The 18,067-nt window shown below is 48.9% G+C and overlaps 1 protein-coding gene across 2 annotated transcripts in view; it reads right to left on the reverse strand.

Annotated features, from left to right (window-relative positions):
• The window catches only part of ARHGAP22 (Rho GTPase activating protein 22), a 233,645-nt gene that overhangs the window by 164,494 nt on the left and 51,084 nt on the right, over positions 1-18,067 (reverse strand). For both annotated transcript variants that reach the window (XM_037904172.2, XM_043552188.1), the window contains exon 3: positions 13,810-13,897. In XM_037904172.2, the coding sequence (XP_037760100.1) occupies positions 13,810-13,897 (88 nt within the window). The remainder of the gene's footprint in view (positions 1-13,809; positions 13,898-18,067) is intronic.

The following is an 18,067-nucleotide window of genomic DNA, read 5'->3' on the forward strand; positions in this document are numbered from 1 at the left end:
CTTTCAGACGAAGTGAGCTGTAGCTCACGAAAGCTTATGCTCAAATAAATTGGTTAGTCTCTAAAGTGCCACTAGTACTCCTTTTCTTTTTTCAGACAGTAAGGCTCCCAGCTGCACCACTGGAGTTGGTGGGAGTTCAGATCCCTATTTAGGCAGCACTGTTCCATGTGTTTTGGGGCTCAGTGCAGGAAACACTGGGGGAAATCCTCTGGCCTGTGTTGTGCAGGAGGTCAGACTAGATTATCATAATGATCACTTCTGACCTCATAATCTAAGATGGCCAGATGTGGCTTTAAGAAAATATCCAGCATAAGAGAAGCCGTTTGAGAGTGAACTGCATGAGCAGCTTTCTGCTTCCATTGCTCTGCTGCAGCGTCTCATAAATTGAATATTAAAAGAACAAATGGCAAGACAAACATAAGCATTAATATACTGCACCTGAAACATTATCTGCCCCCTGGAGACACAATGATTTACTCCTCCCACTGTCAGAGTGAACGAAAACGTGCAGCCTCAGCAGATATTCTGACCACTGGACATCTCAGATGCATGAGATCAAGAGGAAAGACAGCGCAAGTGAACCTACCTGCCATCTCAGCTCAATATTGCCGGTAGGCCCTGGCCTAACGAGCCCAAACTTCATTATAGCCATAATACAAGTTATGCCAAACCAGAAACCAGCCTTGTGTTTAACTCATTTAGGGCTGTGAGGCCATATATCAATTACACAGACAGGCCCTGATCCTGCAAACACTTGTAGACAGGGGGCGTCCAGCTGTCTTCAATGGGACTTCTCATGGGAGCATGTGTGGGATCAGGGCCTAAACCCACACGTAGCTCATTCATGGATTTTCTTTTCTTTCTACTCAGTAAAAGGGAATTTCAGGGTTGGCATTTACTATCACCTACAGCGGGTGGTCCACAGTGGTCCCCAACCTTCCTGTGGGAAGAGCATATTGCTATTCCCAGAAGACTGTAGTGGGCGCCGAACACTCTGCTGCTGAAATGCCGCCAATGAACGCGGCCACCTTGGGGACCATTGACCTACAGTGTAATGTGAGCTATTAAAGTGCTGCATGTAGTCCATTTTATTGCACTATTTTATATAATACCCACCTCTTTAGATCTCAAAGCCACTTTATAAAGGACTGTTTTATTATCCCCATGTGGGGAAACGGAGTCACAGAGAGGCAAAGTGACTTGCCCAAAGTCACCCAGTAGGTCAGTGGCAGAACTTACAGAAGTCAAGTCTCCCTGGGTCTTCTTCAGCGCTCTGTCCATTAGGCCCATTTCTATAACACTGATGATCCTGAAGAATCCCAAAGCAATGCATAAAAGGGATATGCCAAACTGCATCAATCAGATCATTCAGCCAGCAATTAAATGCAGCTACCTCTGGGGTGAAACACAGTGTAATCCCACTGCATAACATGCAGGAACAGGTCAGGAAGTGAAGAACAATACTGCTTCTGACTGAAATTGACAGGAAACTTTATGAAGGCAGAATACCTCTACAATTGTTATAAATTGTAATTTGGCCAGGGCACTGGTACCCAATAAAGCTGCTCTTGTAAAGAATGCTAGAGGGTCTTCAGTGGTCACAAGAGGCTTTGGCCTTTCATTTCATCTTGAAGGCAGTGCCCTCAACAGCAGAGCATGCCTTAACACCTAGCTGGAGCACTGGCTTAGTGGGAAGAAGCTGCAGGGGTTGATAATGTGAAGCTCGCTACAGTTTTAAGTGGAGTACCTGTGGCACCTTAGAGACTAACATTTATTTGAGCATAAGCTTTCGTGAGCTACAGCTCACTTCATCGGATGCATTCAGTGGAAAATACAGTGGGGAGATTTATATACACAGAGAACATGGAACAATGGGTGTTAACATACACACTGTAACGAGAGTGATCAGGTAAGGGCTCTCCCTAATCCAATCCTCATAGATGAGGGTCACACCACCAGTGTACAGCTAGCCTGGCCCATTGTTCTGCATCAGCCAAGCAGCTGGGTACATGTTACAATACTGTCTATTGGGCCATACATATTTCCTGTTGGTAGACACTGGGCTTGAGGAATATAAAGTGTTAAGGAAAATCACCTGGGAACAGCTGGTGAATACAGTTTAACAACACTCTGCTAGCAGGAAATTATTTATGAAGCTATTTAGGCTTAATGCTCCTCTCCCAATGGGCCATGTGTTGATTTGTTTGAAGTTGTTAAAACAGCCCTTTCTCCTGAAAGCCGGTGTGTGCACTGAAAGACAGCCAGGAAAAGGGGTGCCCCTGAGAGTGCCTGTAGCTATCTGAAGAGTAAACATGCCGGCATGAGACGCTATTAGCCACGGAGCTGGGGCTGCATGCTAACAGAGGCTACACGGCATTTCCTCCCAAAGGAAGCCAGGTTGGTGATGCTTCCAGAGGGAGGGCAGTAGGGTTGCCAGGCGTCTGGTTTTTGACCTGAATGCCCGATTGAAAATTGACCCTGGTGGCTCTGGTCAGCACTACTGACTGCGCTGCTTAAAGTCCAGTCGGCAGTGCAGTGGGGCTAAGGCAGGCTCTCTGCCTGCTCTGGCTCCTCAAAGCAGTAGCATGTCCTCTCTCTGGCTCCTAGGCACAGGGGTGGCCAGGGAGCTCCGTGTGCTGCCCCTACCCCAAACACTGGCTCTGTAGCTCCCATTGGTCAGCAACCATGGCCAATGGGAGCTGTGGGAGTGGCGCCTACAGGCAGGGGCAGTGTGTGGAGCCCCCTGGTTACCCCTCTGCCTAGGAGCTGGAGAGGGGACATGCCGCTGCTTCCAGGAGCTGCCTGAGTTAACTAGAGTCTGCACCCCTCACTCCATCCCACACTCCAACCCCCTACCCCAGCCCTAAGCCCCCTCCCACACCCAAGCTCCCTCTCAGAGCCCGCACCCCCTCCCACACTCCAAACCCCTTGGCCCCAGCCTGGAGCTCCCTCCTGCACCCCAATCCCCGGCTCCACCCCAGAGCCTGCACCCCCAGTTGTAGTCCGCACCCCAACCCCCTGCCCCAGCCTGGTTAAATGAGCAAGTGAGTGAGGGTGGGGAGAGAGTGAGCGATGGGGGGAGAGGGTATGGAGTGAACAGAGAGTGGGGCCTCGGAGAAGGAGCAGGGCAGCGGCTGGGCCTAGGGGCATGGGTGGGGAAGGGGTGTTTGGTTTTCTGCAATCGGAAAGCTGGCAACCCTAGAGGGCAGCTTTAACTTGAGGCCTGGGTTTCAAAAGCCCTGCTGGCATATTGGAGCTGTGGGTCCCAGGATTGTGAGAGCCTTGCATTGTCACTGCCCCCTTTCCTGGGGGATCTTACACTGCCCCTGAGCCCAGGGTCATGCCAGCTGGAGCCAGCATAACTTGGGATGGATCAAGCATGCAATATAACTGAACCAAGGCAAAATCAGTTTATAATCTGGAATAAAAGGGTTCCTGGGGTCACTGTCCCCTAGATGTCCAATGCATTTGCAGCCCGTAGGCCCTGCATACCCTAGGAAAGGAACCCATGATTGACAAACTATGGCTGCCTCCTGGTTCTCCTTGAAATATGTTAGCTGCCAGTATAGGCTGGCCCAAACCATTTTCAACACCAGCTGCAGAAAGCATGAAAGGAGGTCTAAGTACACTTTCAGTAAGTGCAGTTGGAAGTGGTTTGGTCTTGTTGGAGAGGGTCCATGGGGTCCCATGGCTGAGTCATTCTCCCAAGGGCAGTAGTCCTACACAGCACTGTCAGATCCTGAAGGGTTGCATGCGCGCAAGGGACAGGATGTTCCAATTGGAAGTAGAAATTGATAGAGCCTGTCCACAGTCCTGGGGGTGCAGCAGGGAGAAATGCTTCTCCCCCTGCCCTGGGGTTTTTTGTTTTTGCTGGTGGCATACATCACCTTAATATTGGTGCCACACAACAAAATTCATTCCTCGTATGGGTAGAAAAAATTAGAGGAAACATTGCTCAGGACTTCTGGGTTCTGTTACTGAAATCCAGGGAACTACAGGTGCTCAGGGCTATAAATACACCCCATGGATTTATACAGACAAAGATACCCCAGGAAGGGAGCTCATCTCGTCTGTACTGAGTCACTTTTATTATGGATGCTGAATCAAAATCATTTAAATTCATTTCACTGAAAAGCCAATGCAAAGAAAGAAAACATAAAATGCCAGACTTTGTTCACAGTCTCAAGTGTGTGGTAGCTCAGTGTGTGTGGGACAGCGCTACTGAAGAACTGTAGTGTATTGATGATTTGCTTTTGATCAGACAATGACTGTGGTTAATAATTTTTCATTTAAAGAAGCCCTCTGATTGAAAGGTTCTGGTTACTTAATAAAATATAACTGAAAGTGAGCCCTAAAGGCATGGCAGCAAGAAGCAGCACCATCTAGTGCTCAGAATGGGATTGGAACCTGCATGAGTAAAGGTAGCTGAAAAGATACTGCAGTGTGGGCCAAAGAGACCATTTCTTGCAGACCACAACTTGAAAGGTGGCAATTCAGCACAGGAACACAGGCAGGCTCACGTTGCGTTTAGCTTACACATAAAGGGACCTGCAATTGACAAAAGCTAAGAAGATCTCAGACATTATTCCCAGGCCAAGACGTTATCTTAAAAGGGACAGCAGTCCAGGCTCTAGGGCCGTTCTAGAGCATGTTTTCCCAGGCTCAGTGTCTGTGCGACTCCTGGCAGAACATCTTTAAAGCCACCGCCATCCTCTTTCCCTGCACACGTGCCAGGGTGATGGGTCACAAGACACACCTTAGACCTTCACTTGGTAAGAGGAGAAAAATCTATCTAGCTTTCCCAAAGACAAAGCTGTTACTAATGATACAGAAGGGCTGCTACATATTAGCACATACTCTGAACCATGGGAGGCTTGAGCAGGGGCTAAAACCAAAGCTGGGGAAAGGTCCTGTAACATGCCCTGACCCCAGTGCAGGCACAGCAGCATTCGAAGCTACTGGCAGCTCTCCACTCTCTGTCCCCAGACTGTGAATGCAGAGCATCAGCAAGGAACCCAGGCTCAACAAAGGAATTTCTTAACCACAGCCACTTTTCTCTAAAAGCACTAGGGAATTACAGATCTTTGGAAAATAAACTCCTGACAACAACCTCTCAGTCTGATCTCAGTCTTTCTGTAAGTCAGCATCCTTAGGTGAGTCAGAGTCTCTTCCGCTTTCACTCCCTCCAGCAACTCCTGCTGACATATGGCAGTAGAAAAACCCCTGGCTTAGATCTGTCTCTGTCCCATTTCTGCTCACATGCTGTTGCAGGGGAACTGCAGCTTTTTGTGGCGGGAGCTCATGGTTCTTGTGGATGGGTCAGTAGCTGAGAGACAATCAGAGTCGATTTCCCCCTTTATGGCTTTCACTGAGCATCTTCTCTGAGGTATCCCCCATTCTTCGGAGCACCCACTGTCTAGTAGACACAGAACTTGTCAGGACAAGGCTGTTTTTTTCCAACACACCCTGGATGGTTTAATTGATGTTACAGTGTAAAAGGGAAGGTTACCATCAAAATGGGGTTTGCAATTTGACACAAACACCCCCACTCTGTCACCCAAGGTAGTGGAAAAGAGGGACATTTGGGAGAGAGGGAGGGAAGGTGGGAGGTAGAGGATGGGGGCTGGTCCTGGGGTGACAGACAGGGAGAGAGGTAGGGTGTGAAGGGCAGAGCAAACAGCCAATCAGCAGATGGCACATGTCCTGCAAACTGAAGAAGGCAGAGTCTGATGACATCAGCCATGGTCAGGGGTTTATGAAAGCTGCTCCAGCCAGGGGAAGTGTCTCTGCTTTTGGGAAGACATTTGGGCTTGGTGCCCCAAGGGGGCATTCCTTCCTCCTCAATCTGATCTGGGTGCACTCACTCTGCTGGTCATACTGCTGCCTTCAGTCTCATTTCATGCAGATCAAAAGGTCAAGATCACGACATACTAAGTGAGAACACTGGCCTGTGTCGCAGAGCTTTAGTCTGGGGGTTTCTTCCAGCCCAGAGTGATAAGTATACTCCCAGGAGGCCGTGCATACAACCCCTGTGAACTCCCTGCTCCACCAGGAGCCCCTTACAGTACCCAGAGGAATCAATCCCATGCATCTAGTGCGAAACAGAATACTCTGCTTGGAGAAGCACATTAAAGCCATGAGAAAAGGAGTACTTGTGGCACCTTAGAGACTAACCAATTTATTTGAGCATAAGCTCATGTAGCTCACGAAAGCTTATGCTCAAATAAATTGGTTAGTCTCTAAGGTGCCACAAGTACTCCTTTTCTTTTTGCGAATACAGACTAACACGGCTGTTACTCTGAAACCTGTCATTAAAGCCATGGCACATCTACACTCTGCATCTATAAGCTGTGAAAACCAGCCATGGGGGTGGGGGGGTAGGTGAGCAGCAATGGGTATCAGGCTCTCAGGAGGAACTGATAATAACTGGAACTGCCGTAAATCAGGCTGAGCAGAACACAGGGCTTTCAGCACTAAAATATTCCTCAGACCTGCCAGCCACAGGGAGGGCATTGGGGGACTGATCCTGTAAACACCAATGCTCAGAAGTAATCCTTACTGGGATATCTCCATTGAAGCCAGTGTGGTCACTGACACACTTAGAGACCATGTGTGAGTGTGTGTCGGATTAGGCCGACAATTTAAAGTAAGGCTGATTATGGGTCCTCTAGTTTTACTGCTTCCTGTCTGGAACCATAAAAAAAGCCCAGTGTCACACAAATGTATGCCCAGAAAAGCAGAGACAGTTGCCAACACTGGGCTTCTGGAGTTAACTGAACTTCAGGCAGCAATTCGGATTTCCTGCTGTAATTAGAACATTGAATTATATTTAAATGGAGGCATTAAGCAATTTTTTCCCTCTAATTATTTTAATTAAACCCTGACATGGTAAGGACTGGGGAGGAAAGGATGAGATGACTTCACGTGTCTTGTTCTGCTGGGCCACACACAGCTCTAGGATTTCAGGTGTGTGGGTGACGTACATCTTGCCATGACAAAAGAAAAGCTAATGTCTTTCAACCTATGGCCTGATAGCCTTTAGTCATATGCACCAGCCCTCACCCACTGGAGGCACAAAAGTCGGTCCTTGGTGCTGCATTGCGTGCTGAACTCCGGGAGGCAATGTGGCAGACACAGATGGAACCCGTCCTGGGGAGCATTTGCAACACCATCCATAGAAAGAGGGCAGCATCCTTGCTGCACTGCCTGGCCCATTCACCCTGTTCCCCCCCCCCCCCCCACCGCCACACCTGTTGGGCATACAGTGCATGCGGGAACAGGGTCTCTTGTGGCTCTGTGCAAGGTCTGGATAGGACCCAAATTGGGTTCCTCACTGCACAAGATTTGGCCAGAACCTGGCCCTCAAATAAAGTGGCTTCAGTAGAGCTACTCTCTTATTAGAAGCCATTACTCAAGTGAAATGATGGCAGAATTGGGCCCATAATCTTTTATATCTGCTGTGAAAGTCATGCCACAAAACATGAAATTTGAGCAAATCGCAGTAATTCCATGGCTAAATTTTCTTTTTAAAAGGGTTGCCAAAGCCCTTGTGGTTTTGAAGATAATCTTCCAAACATGTGGCAAGTGTAACTGATGTACTGATGTCTGTCTGAGTCTGCAGGCAGCCTGAAACAACAGCTCTAAGGAGAGGTATGAACTGCTCCATTCACCTCAAGGGGCTGTTAACGCTGTTGTCATTGAGTTTCAATGTAAATAGCAATGTTATTAACTATCACATCAGCAGAAAGGCCTGGTCAGTGTATTGATTCATCGTGGTTGGATGCGGCAGGGGCTATTGGGGTGGGAGGCAGCATAGCAGTTGGTTACCATCGGGGCTGTTCAGAGCTGTTCTTGCTCTATCTGGGGCTGTTCTTGCCCCATCCTCCAGCCAAGCACCTCAACTGCCTCCTCAGCCCCATTCGTGTATGCCTTCCTTGGTCCCAACAGTTCTTTACCCTCCACCCTATAACAACCTCTGAGGTAAGCCTTGCCAACACAGAGATCTCTGCCCTACTGAAAATGGAACATTGGGGACAGCTTAAAATCAGCTGAACTTACCAGGGAAATCAATATCCCAAGAGGCACTGGGGAGACACTATCATTCAGATTCCATTGTAGCGCTGACTGTGCCTGCTCCTTCAGAGGAACTTCCAGCCAGTGTCAGACTGCTGCAGAAACCAGGAGGCCTGGTAGCGGAGCTTAGAGCCAGCTTGCCACGGGCATTAAAGTATCACTGCCGCCAGATCAGAGGCTGGGAGCAGTCGTTATTCTAGCAAAGCTCCCCCTGATCTCTAGCGAGACCAGGCCCTACATCTCTAAGTGTGTTACTCTGTTACAGAGGTGGGCAAACTATGGCCCACGGGCCACATCCGGTCTGCAGGACCGTCCTGCCCAGCCCCTGAGCTCCTGGTCCGGGAGGCTAGCCCCTGGTCCCTCCCCTGCTGTTCCCCCTCCCCCGCAGCCTTACCTCGCTGCGCTGCCGGCACAATGCTCTGGACGGCATGGCTGCAGAGCCTGGCCTGACCCAGTGCTCTGTGCTGCGCGGCTACCTGTCCTGATGCAGCCGTGCTGCCAGCCACTGGTGCTCCAGGCAGTGCGGTAAGGGGGCAGGGAGCGGTGGTGGGGGGGAGGTTGGATAGAGGGCAGGGGAGTTCGGGGGGTGGTCAGGTGCTGGGGGGGTGGATAGGGGTCGGGGTGGTCAGAGGGCGGGGAACAGGGGGGTTGAATGGGGGCAGGGGTCCTGGGGCAGGCCAGTCAGGAAGGAGAGGAGGGGTTGGAAGGGGCAGCGGGAGGCAGTCAGGGGATGAGAAGCACGGGTGGGTTGGATAGGGGTTGGGGGCCGGGCCATGCCTGGCTGTTTGGGGAGGCACAACTTCCCCTAACCGGCCCTCCATACAATTTCAGAAACCCAATGCGGCCCTCGGGCCAAAAAGTTTGCCCGCCCCTGCTCTATTAGATGCTCCCAGCATTGCTTACAGCATTTTACCATCCTTGTGCGCCCTTGTAACCCAGGCTAACACTGTGGCTGTGTCTCCCACCACTGTCCAGATTTGAGTCAGCTACTGCCTTCATGGTTTAAGTCTGCTACTGCCTCCATGCTAACAGAGCTGGTCCTTCACCTCCAGCAGTAGTAGTTTACTCTTTTAGATCCAGAGATCCTGGTTCAGTCCTAAGTTCCCTGTAAGCTGCACGGCTGCGCAGCATCCTATTAAGTGCTGCGCAGGTGCTCAGGGAACCCGCCCGGCCGGGACCAGCCACAGCTGGGGGAGAGACGTCCCTCCCCCGGCCCCAACTCAGCCCCGGGCTGAACCTGCATCCCCCGGCCCTAACCCAGCCCCAGACCTGCCACGGCCGGGGGATAGGCACCCCTCCCCTGGCCCCAACCCAGCCCCGGACCAGACCTGCTGCGGCTGGGGGAAGGGCGCCTATCCCGCAGCCTCAGCCCCAGAGCTGCCGAGACAGGGAGAGGCGCCTCTTCCCCCGAGCCCAGGTGCTGCTGCGGGGAGAGAGAGCTGTGGGGCGTCTTCTCTTCCTACCATAGCCCCGGGGCAGCCTTCACCCCAAACCCCTCATCCTGGCTCCACCCCAGAGCCCGCACCCCGAGCTGGAGCCCTCACCCTCCACCCCCACCCTCTGCCCCAGCCCTGAGCCCCTCATACCTAGCCCAGCCGAAGCCCTCACCCCCACCCACCCCAACCTCTGCCCAGCCTGAGCCCCCTCCCACACTCCGAACCCCTCGGCCCCACCCCCACCACATGAATTTTGTTATGTGCACCAGTGGTTGGAGCAGTGGAGATTGGGCCTAGTAGTCAGTGCGGTGGCAGTCAGCCCAGGAAATGGAGCTGGAGGTCAGACCCAGAATTAGGATTCAAAAGCAGAGTCCAAACAAGGCAAGCGTAGGACGGGGAGCTGGACTGGAGCAGGTGGAGTCTGTCACCATTATCAGACAGGGGAGAGTCCCAAGGGCAGACTGAACAGGTGCTATGGGTCCTGTGAGGCTTATACACCTGCCCTGCAGTCACCAGACCAGCTCCTGGCTTGTGGATTGACTGAGCCTAGCACAGGAATGACTCACCCACTGCATGTAGCTTAATCAGGCTCTAGTGCAGGGACTCCTCATGCAGCCAGCCTTCTGCCTGCCAGGGAGTGGGTCACCGAGCCACACCCCCAGCTCTCTAACTCTCCTTTGGCTGGAGAGTAGCTTCACAGCCTCTCTCATGTCCCTAGTTAACCCTCCCCCCAGCTGCATTATACAGCTTGGAGAGGGACTCAATGAAACATGAATAATACTAAGTGCCCATCATTAGCTCTTGTTACTCAGCAGAAAATCAATACAGGCTCTGTTACAATATGGGACATGCTGTTACTACCGGTCCTGTGTTTTGAGGACACTGCTACAGCAGCCTGCAGCATAGAAAAGCTGATAAAGGCCGAGCAGCAGTTCTGGGAACTAGGCTACTGCAGCCCTGGCTATTAATCACACATTTATTTGCAGGTGGCTTGTGCCAGAAAGACTTTACGGAGCCTCAGCATTTCCTTGCGGACCAGGTAAGACAAAGCTTTCACCCTTCCGCTGTACCAGACACTGGGTTTCTGCAGACACCTGGTGGCAGCAATATTATCAGTAATTTGCTCTTGAATTTCTTTCTTTAAACAATTCTCTGTTCCAGTCACATGTACAATAAAAACCATTAACACACACAGATTGCCCTTGTTATCCCAAGATCCCAAACTCCACTATGAAGAGTGAGTATTGTTATCCTTGCAAGTGTATAACCCCCATTTTACAATAGGGAAAATGAGTCGCAGGGTGATGAAGTTCCCCCAGTCACACAGCTTATCTGGGTCAGAGCTGGGGACTGAACCCAGATGATCTGACACTAACACCTAGACTTTAGCCATACAATCATCCATCCTTCCTCTTCTATACAGCATCCATTAAAGAGCTGTGCACGGCAAGCCTGGAGCTGTCCACAACCAAAGCCATTTCAAATAGCACACGCAAAACAATGACATCTCAGGCCAAACACAGCCTGGGGCAGGTGCGATGCAAGCAGGATATGGACAGCTCCAGGCCACATCCACCAATGATGTAAGTGCCAAGTGACTCTCTGAGGATTAGCTAAATATAGACTTTTCAATAGCCTCAACATCATGCTGTCTGAGCAGCTCACAAATATTAATGGCCATAGCCTCACAGCACCCCCACTACGTAGGGAAGCTTTATACAAATTTTCCACAAGCTGAGCTGAGGTACAGAAAAGTTAAGTGACTCACCCAAGATGTCTTTAGTAACAGCAGGTATTGAACCCAGATCTCCTAGGTCCCAGTCTAGTGCCTTAAACACAAGGCCACCCTTCCCCTGTGTGCAGGCTAACAAGCTTCCTGACCAACAGCAGTCTTTATCCCAAAAGAGCCCAAATCACTCTGCAAGCTAGCCACACGGATTGCTGCACCCACCCCACGAAATGCAGCCACTTCTAGGTTGTTTAATAGGGCACAGTAACACCATCTAACAGTTCAAGGCAGGAAGTGAAAAAACAACCTCTGACCCCAGTTGAATTTGCAGGACAAATGGAGAGCTGCCAAAAGCTGAAATTCAGCCAGGACAACAGGGTTAATACCGATTGCTACTCTAATAAAGATGCTGTGAGATCTTGAATAACCAAGCCTTGCTTTTGTGGCTCATGTGAAAGGCACACCCCAGGCAGTACAAGGATAAAAGGCTGAGAAAAATCTGACCTGGGAGGAAAAGTTAAAAAAAACCAAAAACTGGGCATGTTTAACCTTGAGACAAGACGACTGAGGGGGGGACCTGAGAAGAGTCTTCAAAATATGCCAAGGGCTGTTGTAAAGAGGATGGTGATCAATGGTTCTCCATGCCCACTGAAGATAGGACAAGAAGTAATAAGCATAATCTGCAGCGAGGGAGAACTAGGATAGATATTAGAAAAAACTTTCTATGAGGAAAGGTAAACATTGGAATAGGCTTCCAAGGGAGGTTGTGGAATTCCCATCACTGGAGGTTAAGAACAGATTAGACAACACTTGTCATGGAGAGCCAGCTCTAGGTTTACTTGGTCCTGCCTTTGTGCAGCCGGGCGGGATTAGATAACCTTGTGAGGGCCTTTCCAGCCCTATGTTCTCTGAGTCTATGATGGCACCATGCTGGGGAACTGGCTTAGAGGAAGGAACCCCAGGTACTAATTGCTACCCCACTTCCTGGAGGTCTCCCAGCTCCCATGCAAATAACGACCCAGCCCCCACCCCCACTTGGGGTGTGGGAATACAGCCAGTGTGGTGCAGCCTGCCTGATCGGTAACTCACATGAGTATTTCTGACAGACAGTGATGAGGGAGAAGAAAGTGTCCTTCTCTTCCAGGAAACTTCTAGCGAGTCAACTAGAATGCTGTTGCGGTGGCGTATTCCGATGGCCTGGCTGCTGCAGTAATTGAAAGCCTTTCAGCACTATCTGTCTCCCATACTCTGCCGGATACTGTGACAAGAGGAGTTCAGATAGAACATGGGCCGTGGAAGTCCTGTTGGGTTAGATAGCAGGAGCAAGGCTCCCCTGCCTCCAGCGCTAATGCACAATGCCTGGACAAATGTACCCTGCCTTGGGAGAGCCAGTCCATTTAGATGTAATTGCATTAGGCTGGAGTTTGTTGAGATACGATAGCAGCAGCAGCACCCCGGGGAAACAGAACACCAAGGAAGGAGACAGCTAATCCATGCAGGGGAGATGGACAATGTGAACGGCAAAGCAAGCAACCCACGAGCACATATAAACCACTGCTAGAGAGTGCACTGACAACCTCAGACACCTTCCTCGGCTCCCCATTCCTTCCAGGAGCTCATTCATAAATCCTTCCACCAACTAGCTCCAGCCAACCTTACTGGTCTCATCTATCTCCCTTCTCTCTCCTCTTGCAGTGATCTCAGTTTCCCTGCTATTGGTGCAAGAGCTTGCTCCTCTGCAGCTCCTGCCATCCCCAACAGTCTCCCTGAAGCTCTCAAATGCATTTCAAATTCCAGCAGAAGGCATCCTTGTTCCCCCTTGCCTATGCCTCTAAATTGCTCTCCCATCTTCCTTGCATCCATCTCTGTAACTGCATTGCTGAGCTCTGGAAAGCCTTTTGGGATAGAGCCCACAGAATAGACGTGAGACAAAATAAAGCTGTAAAAGGGAAGAGTCTCTCTTCCAGAAGCTATGAAAGGCGCATGATTTTCAGCTGCAGAGAGCATACAGGAAACAGGGGACAAATGTCAGCCACATACTGCCCCTGGAGACACCTGTGAGATGACCTAACAAGGACTCGACCTGGGTAACAGAATGACTGACAATAACCACAGAGTCTTAAGGCTATGATTTTCAAATGCTCCCTTTGAACATCCCAGTCTAAATGACTGTGAACCACTTATGGGTCCTTCTTCCCAAATTCACCTACAGGTTACAAAATACTGTGTACTGGAATGAGATAAAAACATTGTGAATTATTTATTTTCATGGGATCAGTGAAAACTTTAAAAAGCCAAAGAACTTCCTTCCAACAGCTAGGTAAATCTGTGACAGAGCAGAATGTGTCCCTAAACATACCTAGAGCTATCAAACCAGTCCATGGTAAGTGATTACGTGGCAGATAAGGCTAGGTCTGAGCTGCTCTACAACAGAACCTGATGGTTGGATACTGTGCACATGGCATCAGACCTCTCAGAACAGAAATGGGCCTGGCTGGTCAGTTACTGTGTTAAATGGCGGTTGTGAGCAGGACCACGTCAGGTATGAAGGAAAAGGAAATGCTGGCCTACCTGGGGCAATTTCAAAGAGGTGTTTCCCTGGTTCCTCAGCATGAGGGGTCAGCTCGCTCACCTGATTGCCTTGCAGTGGAATGAAACCCTGTAATGGACACAGAAATACCAGTGAAGGGGGAAAGGCCATGAGGAAAGCAGGGAAGGGATGATAACACAGAACAGGGTTTTGCAGATTTAGACCCCTCTCTCTCACTGATAATCTCTCTTTTCCACCCCACCCTTTTCTTTCTGGTCTCTCCCTCCTTCTCTGGGTCTGCCTGTCTAACACTTGCCTCCTCTGTCCTTTCCCACAATCTGGCCACTGTTGATGCAAGAGTCTTCTCCTCTCCCTCAACTGATATTTCTTACTGAGCCCCAGCATGTTCAGTCAGATAAGGAGATACTCGCCACTCCAAGGATCTCTATTTCTGACATCAGCACTACCTCTGCCATTGGGAACAGCCTTCCTGTATCTCCCAGTCTGCTAATGCCATTTCTTATTTGTCTAGTCTGAAAACATCTGTTCTCCTTAATTTCTCTCTCTCTCTCTCTGATTGTGGTCTGAAAGCCAAACTTCTCATTCGCAGTGGCTAAGATTACACACCAACATCCATATTTAGGTGGCCTGATTTTCAGAGGTGCTGCACACCCAATTGCTCTCACTGGCTCCCTCGCTGCAGAGGGAGGCATTTGAAGCAGATCAGCTGATCCAAACTCCCTTGGACCTTGGAGGAATTTGAATCCTGGTCCAAACTCCTCTGTCTAGTCCCAAAATCCCAGGCTGTATCTCAAGAGAGGGCTGAGCCACTCCATTTGCTTCCATGTCCAAATGCCCTCAGAGTTTATGGCTGTCTGCAGCTGGGGGCACTGATGGTTCAATGGTATATTTGGATTTGCCAGAAAGGCCTTTAGAGGGATGTCACAGCCATCCACCATCTCCCAGTGGTGCACAGCTGGGCCGCCCATTACCATGGAGAGGAAAGTCCCTCCCCTTATTATGGGCTGGGAGAGGAAGCAGCACTTCCCTTTGAAGTCCTGCTGTGGGAGACCAGAGGGAGCTGGCTAAAAAGTTCCCACTTCAGGTTCTTAGGAATCTATGTGAGGTGAGGAGTGGAATGGCTGGCCAGAGGGGCTGGCAGATGAGAAAGGTGGTGAGGGGCAGATGGGCCTGTCCCCCATGGATGTCCTGTCCCCAATGAGCCCACCTGCCTTTGCAGGAAGCTGTTTGTGGCCCAGTGACAATTTTTTCCACTACAACATCCATGACACCCAGATTCCAAATGAGAACACAATGTTCGCCCTGCAGTCATCATTTATATTCATGCACACTGTTGTTATCGGCTTTCAAACCATTTTAACAATAGACAAACCCAAGAGACAATGGAGCGTGTATAATATGCAATGCTGGTAATCAAAATCAATCCCAATTAGATTCCCCATCTGCTTCCAAGTTTGTGTTATTCAAGTAACACAATTCTGGTATTTGATGGGGATGAGAGAACCCAGAATTTCGATTAAAGGAATAAAACCTGCCATGTGACCTTTGCATTCTTCCTCGGGTAGCTGGAAAGACAGTAAATTAATTTTTTCATTTATGTTATTGCATAATTTTTTCTCTAGGAATAATGTCTTTTGCACAGTTGCTTTCTTTGGAGAAATTACTGTAATAAACCAAGGAGCCAGCTGGTATTAAATGTAAATGAATTAAGATTTTACTCTTTTCTTTGAGTGTATAATGTTGAAATTACCAGACATAAATTACCGAAGCAGCAATTCTTGACCTGGAAAATATTGTCAGCTGGTAAATAAGCTCAGATTCATCAAGCCTCATGATGCAATGAGTTGGGACTCACTTTCATACAGCCCACTTCATTAAAATAACTCGCTGCTCTGAATGGATGGATCATCCTGTCACTATAGAGGGGGCAAACAGGCATCTCACTAAAACCTGGTAGGGAATCAAGTGTCGGGTCCACTCCTAACAAAGTGGTGGGGGACTCAGCCCCCTTGTCTGAGTGGAGTTGTGTGGCCAACTCTTGTAGTGGCATCTATGGACTCTGGAGGGAGCTTTATTCAGCTCCTCTTAATGAGGGAGATTAGTGTCAATTGAGAATGGTGACACTCAGGAAAGAATCCACTCCAGAGTTTGGTACTCCATTCCAGTGAATTACATGTTACAATCACTCCAGAGTTTATAAGGCTACAGTCCAGTGAACCAATAACCCACTCCAGATTTTACGGGACTCCTCAACTAGGGAACAGACAATAATAAATGCTAAAAAACCCACCAACCCTATGTTGCTGCATCATTAAGGTTAACAATCACAAAAAGTTGGGAAATGCAAAAGTTAGTTTCAACAGCAAAATTACCTTGGTTACACTGCACATAATACCTAGCTCTTATGTAGCACTTTTTCATTCATACATCTCAAAGTACTTTACAGCAGAGTATCATTATCCATATTTTACAGATGGGGAAACTGAGACGAAGTGACTTGCTCAACGTCACCCAGAAGGTCAGTGACAGAGCAAAGAACTGATCCCAGGTCTTCCGAGTTCCAGTCATCTATCCACTGGGCAACACTGCCGCATCTGTGCTGTATATTTAATGAAACACACTATTGCTGTTCCTTTGCAGAGAGCAAGAGGAACAGTGTACCAGAAGAAGAGGAAGCAAAATAATATCACCCAGCCTGGTTAGGGGTTCTGCTGGGACTTTAAATAACAAAAAGGCAGGGCTGCAAAAGTGAAACTGTGCAGTCTTAATGCATTCATGTCATTTTCTCAATTTAATTTCCCTGGATTTTCAAAGAATTCCCCCCCTGTACTTAATATAATTACAACAGATGGGTTTGCCTGGGTTTAAAAAAAAATTGTTAAATTCTTTATGGAAAATTTGACGTGGCTTTGAAAAATATTCATTTGAAGAGAAAGGAAGGATGGAGTTGAGTCACAGAAAGCCAACAGCTGGCACACAGTGCTTGAAATCAGAGTGCTAAGAGGGCTGGCCAAGCTCCGGGAGGGACTTGGACCATCTACTGCTGGATGGCCCACCCATGGCTCCTGTGGCAGAACAACTGTCAGGAGGAGGCTGATGAAGAGGTCTCAAGACTTTGGGGTACATGGGAGCAGCCCATCTGAAACACTGGAAAGGTGGGCAGAGCCCACCAGAAACTAAAGGCCCACCCCCCGCAGGCAAGGGAGGGGCCACAGGATAGGAATCAACTGACTGCATGGGACAAGAAGAAAACAGGAGCAGGAGTGAAGGTTAAAACCTGGGAACCGAATGGGGATATGGAGCAGAGAACCCCAGGCAACACCCATTGCTCCACAAAGGAGTCTGATGACTCTGCCCAGAGGAACTCTGCCTCAAAGCAGACAACTAGGAAACGAAAATAGGTCCCTGGAGCTTATATGGTACCTTACAGGTTTTTAAGTTAGCTTCAGCTAAGATATCATCTCTAGCAGGAATGCAAGGAACCTATAGGCCCAAACCTATAGGTTATTAGTGTAAAGACTATAGGCTGTAGCATACAGTCACTGCTGGGAAATTTATGTAAGTCACAAGTTGGTATAAGATATTTTGCAATATGCAGTTTTGTTGAGATCTTGCATAAAACGCTGATAGGTAACTGCAAGAAGTCAGTTGATACTAGTTTTGGGGTATTTTGGGACAGGACCATCAGCAGATGCATAATTGCAAGATTGTAACAGTAACTGACATATATGCTAATAAGTCTGGGATAATTACAATACTGATCTGTAGGACAAGGACAGCCCAACATTATTAGGATGAGGATGTTAGTTATGGGCAAAGGATGCAGAACACGTTTATGGAAATTCATGGCAGTCTTCAGACCCTGTAGTAGGCTCAACCACAGTCTAGGGAAACAAGACCTTGACCACTGGACTCGCATGGCATGAGAGAGACAGGAGAGAACCCCGTGGGCTGTCACCTGCTTTCTATCTCTAGGTGAGTATGATATGACAAGGGACATCAAATTAATATTGCATTACTGCTGTATTCTTGTTTGGATTGGAACGTTTGTGTTTTTACTAACAGTGTTAAAATATTGAAAACTCAGCTTTTCCTTAAGGGTGAGTGATGCCACCATGCACATTGGGGTTCCCAACCAGTCAGTACTTCTAATTCTACTGGGCCTGAGAGTCTGGTGCTAGAACTGATCAAACCTCAGAGGTCTCATCAGTTTGCTAATTAGGGATTTAAAATAATCAATATAGCCAATAGATGAAGCATGACTCCTCAGTCACAGAG

This window comes from Chelonia mydas, chromosome 7 (genome assembly GCF_015237465.2).
Source record: "Chelonia mydas isolate rCheMyd1 chromosome 7, rCheMyd1.pri.v2, whole genome shotgun sequence".
Classification (NCBI taxonomy): domain Eukaryota; kingdom Metazoa; phylum Chordata; order Testudines; family Cheloniidae; genus Chelonia; species Chelonia mydas.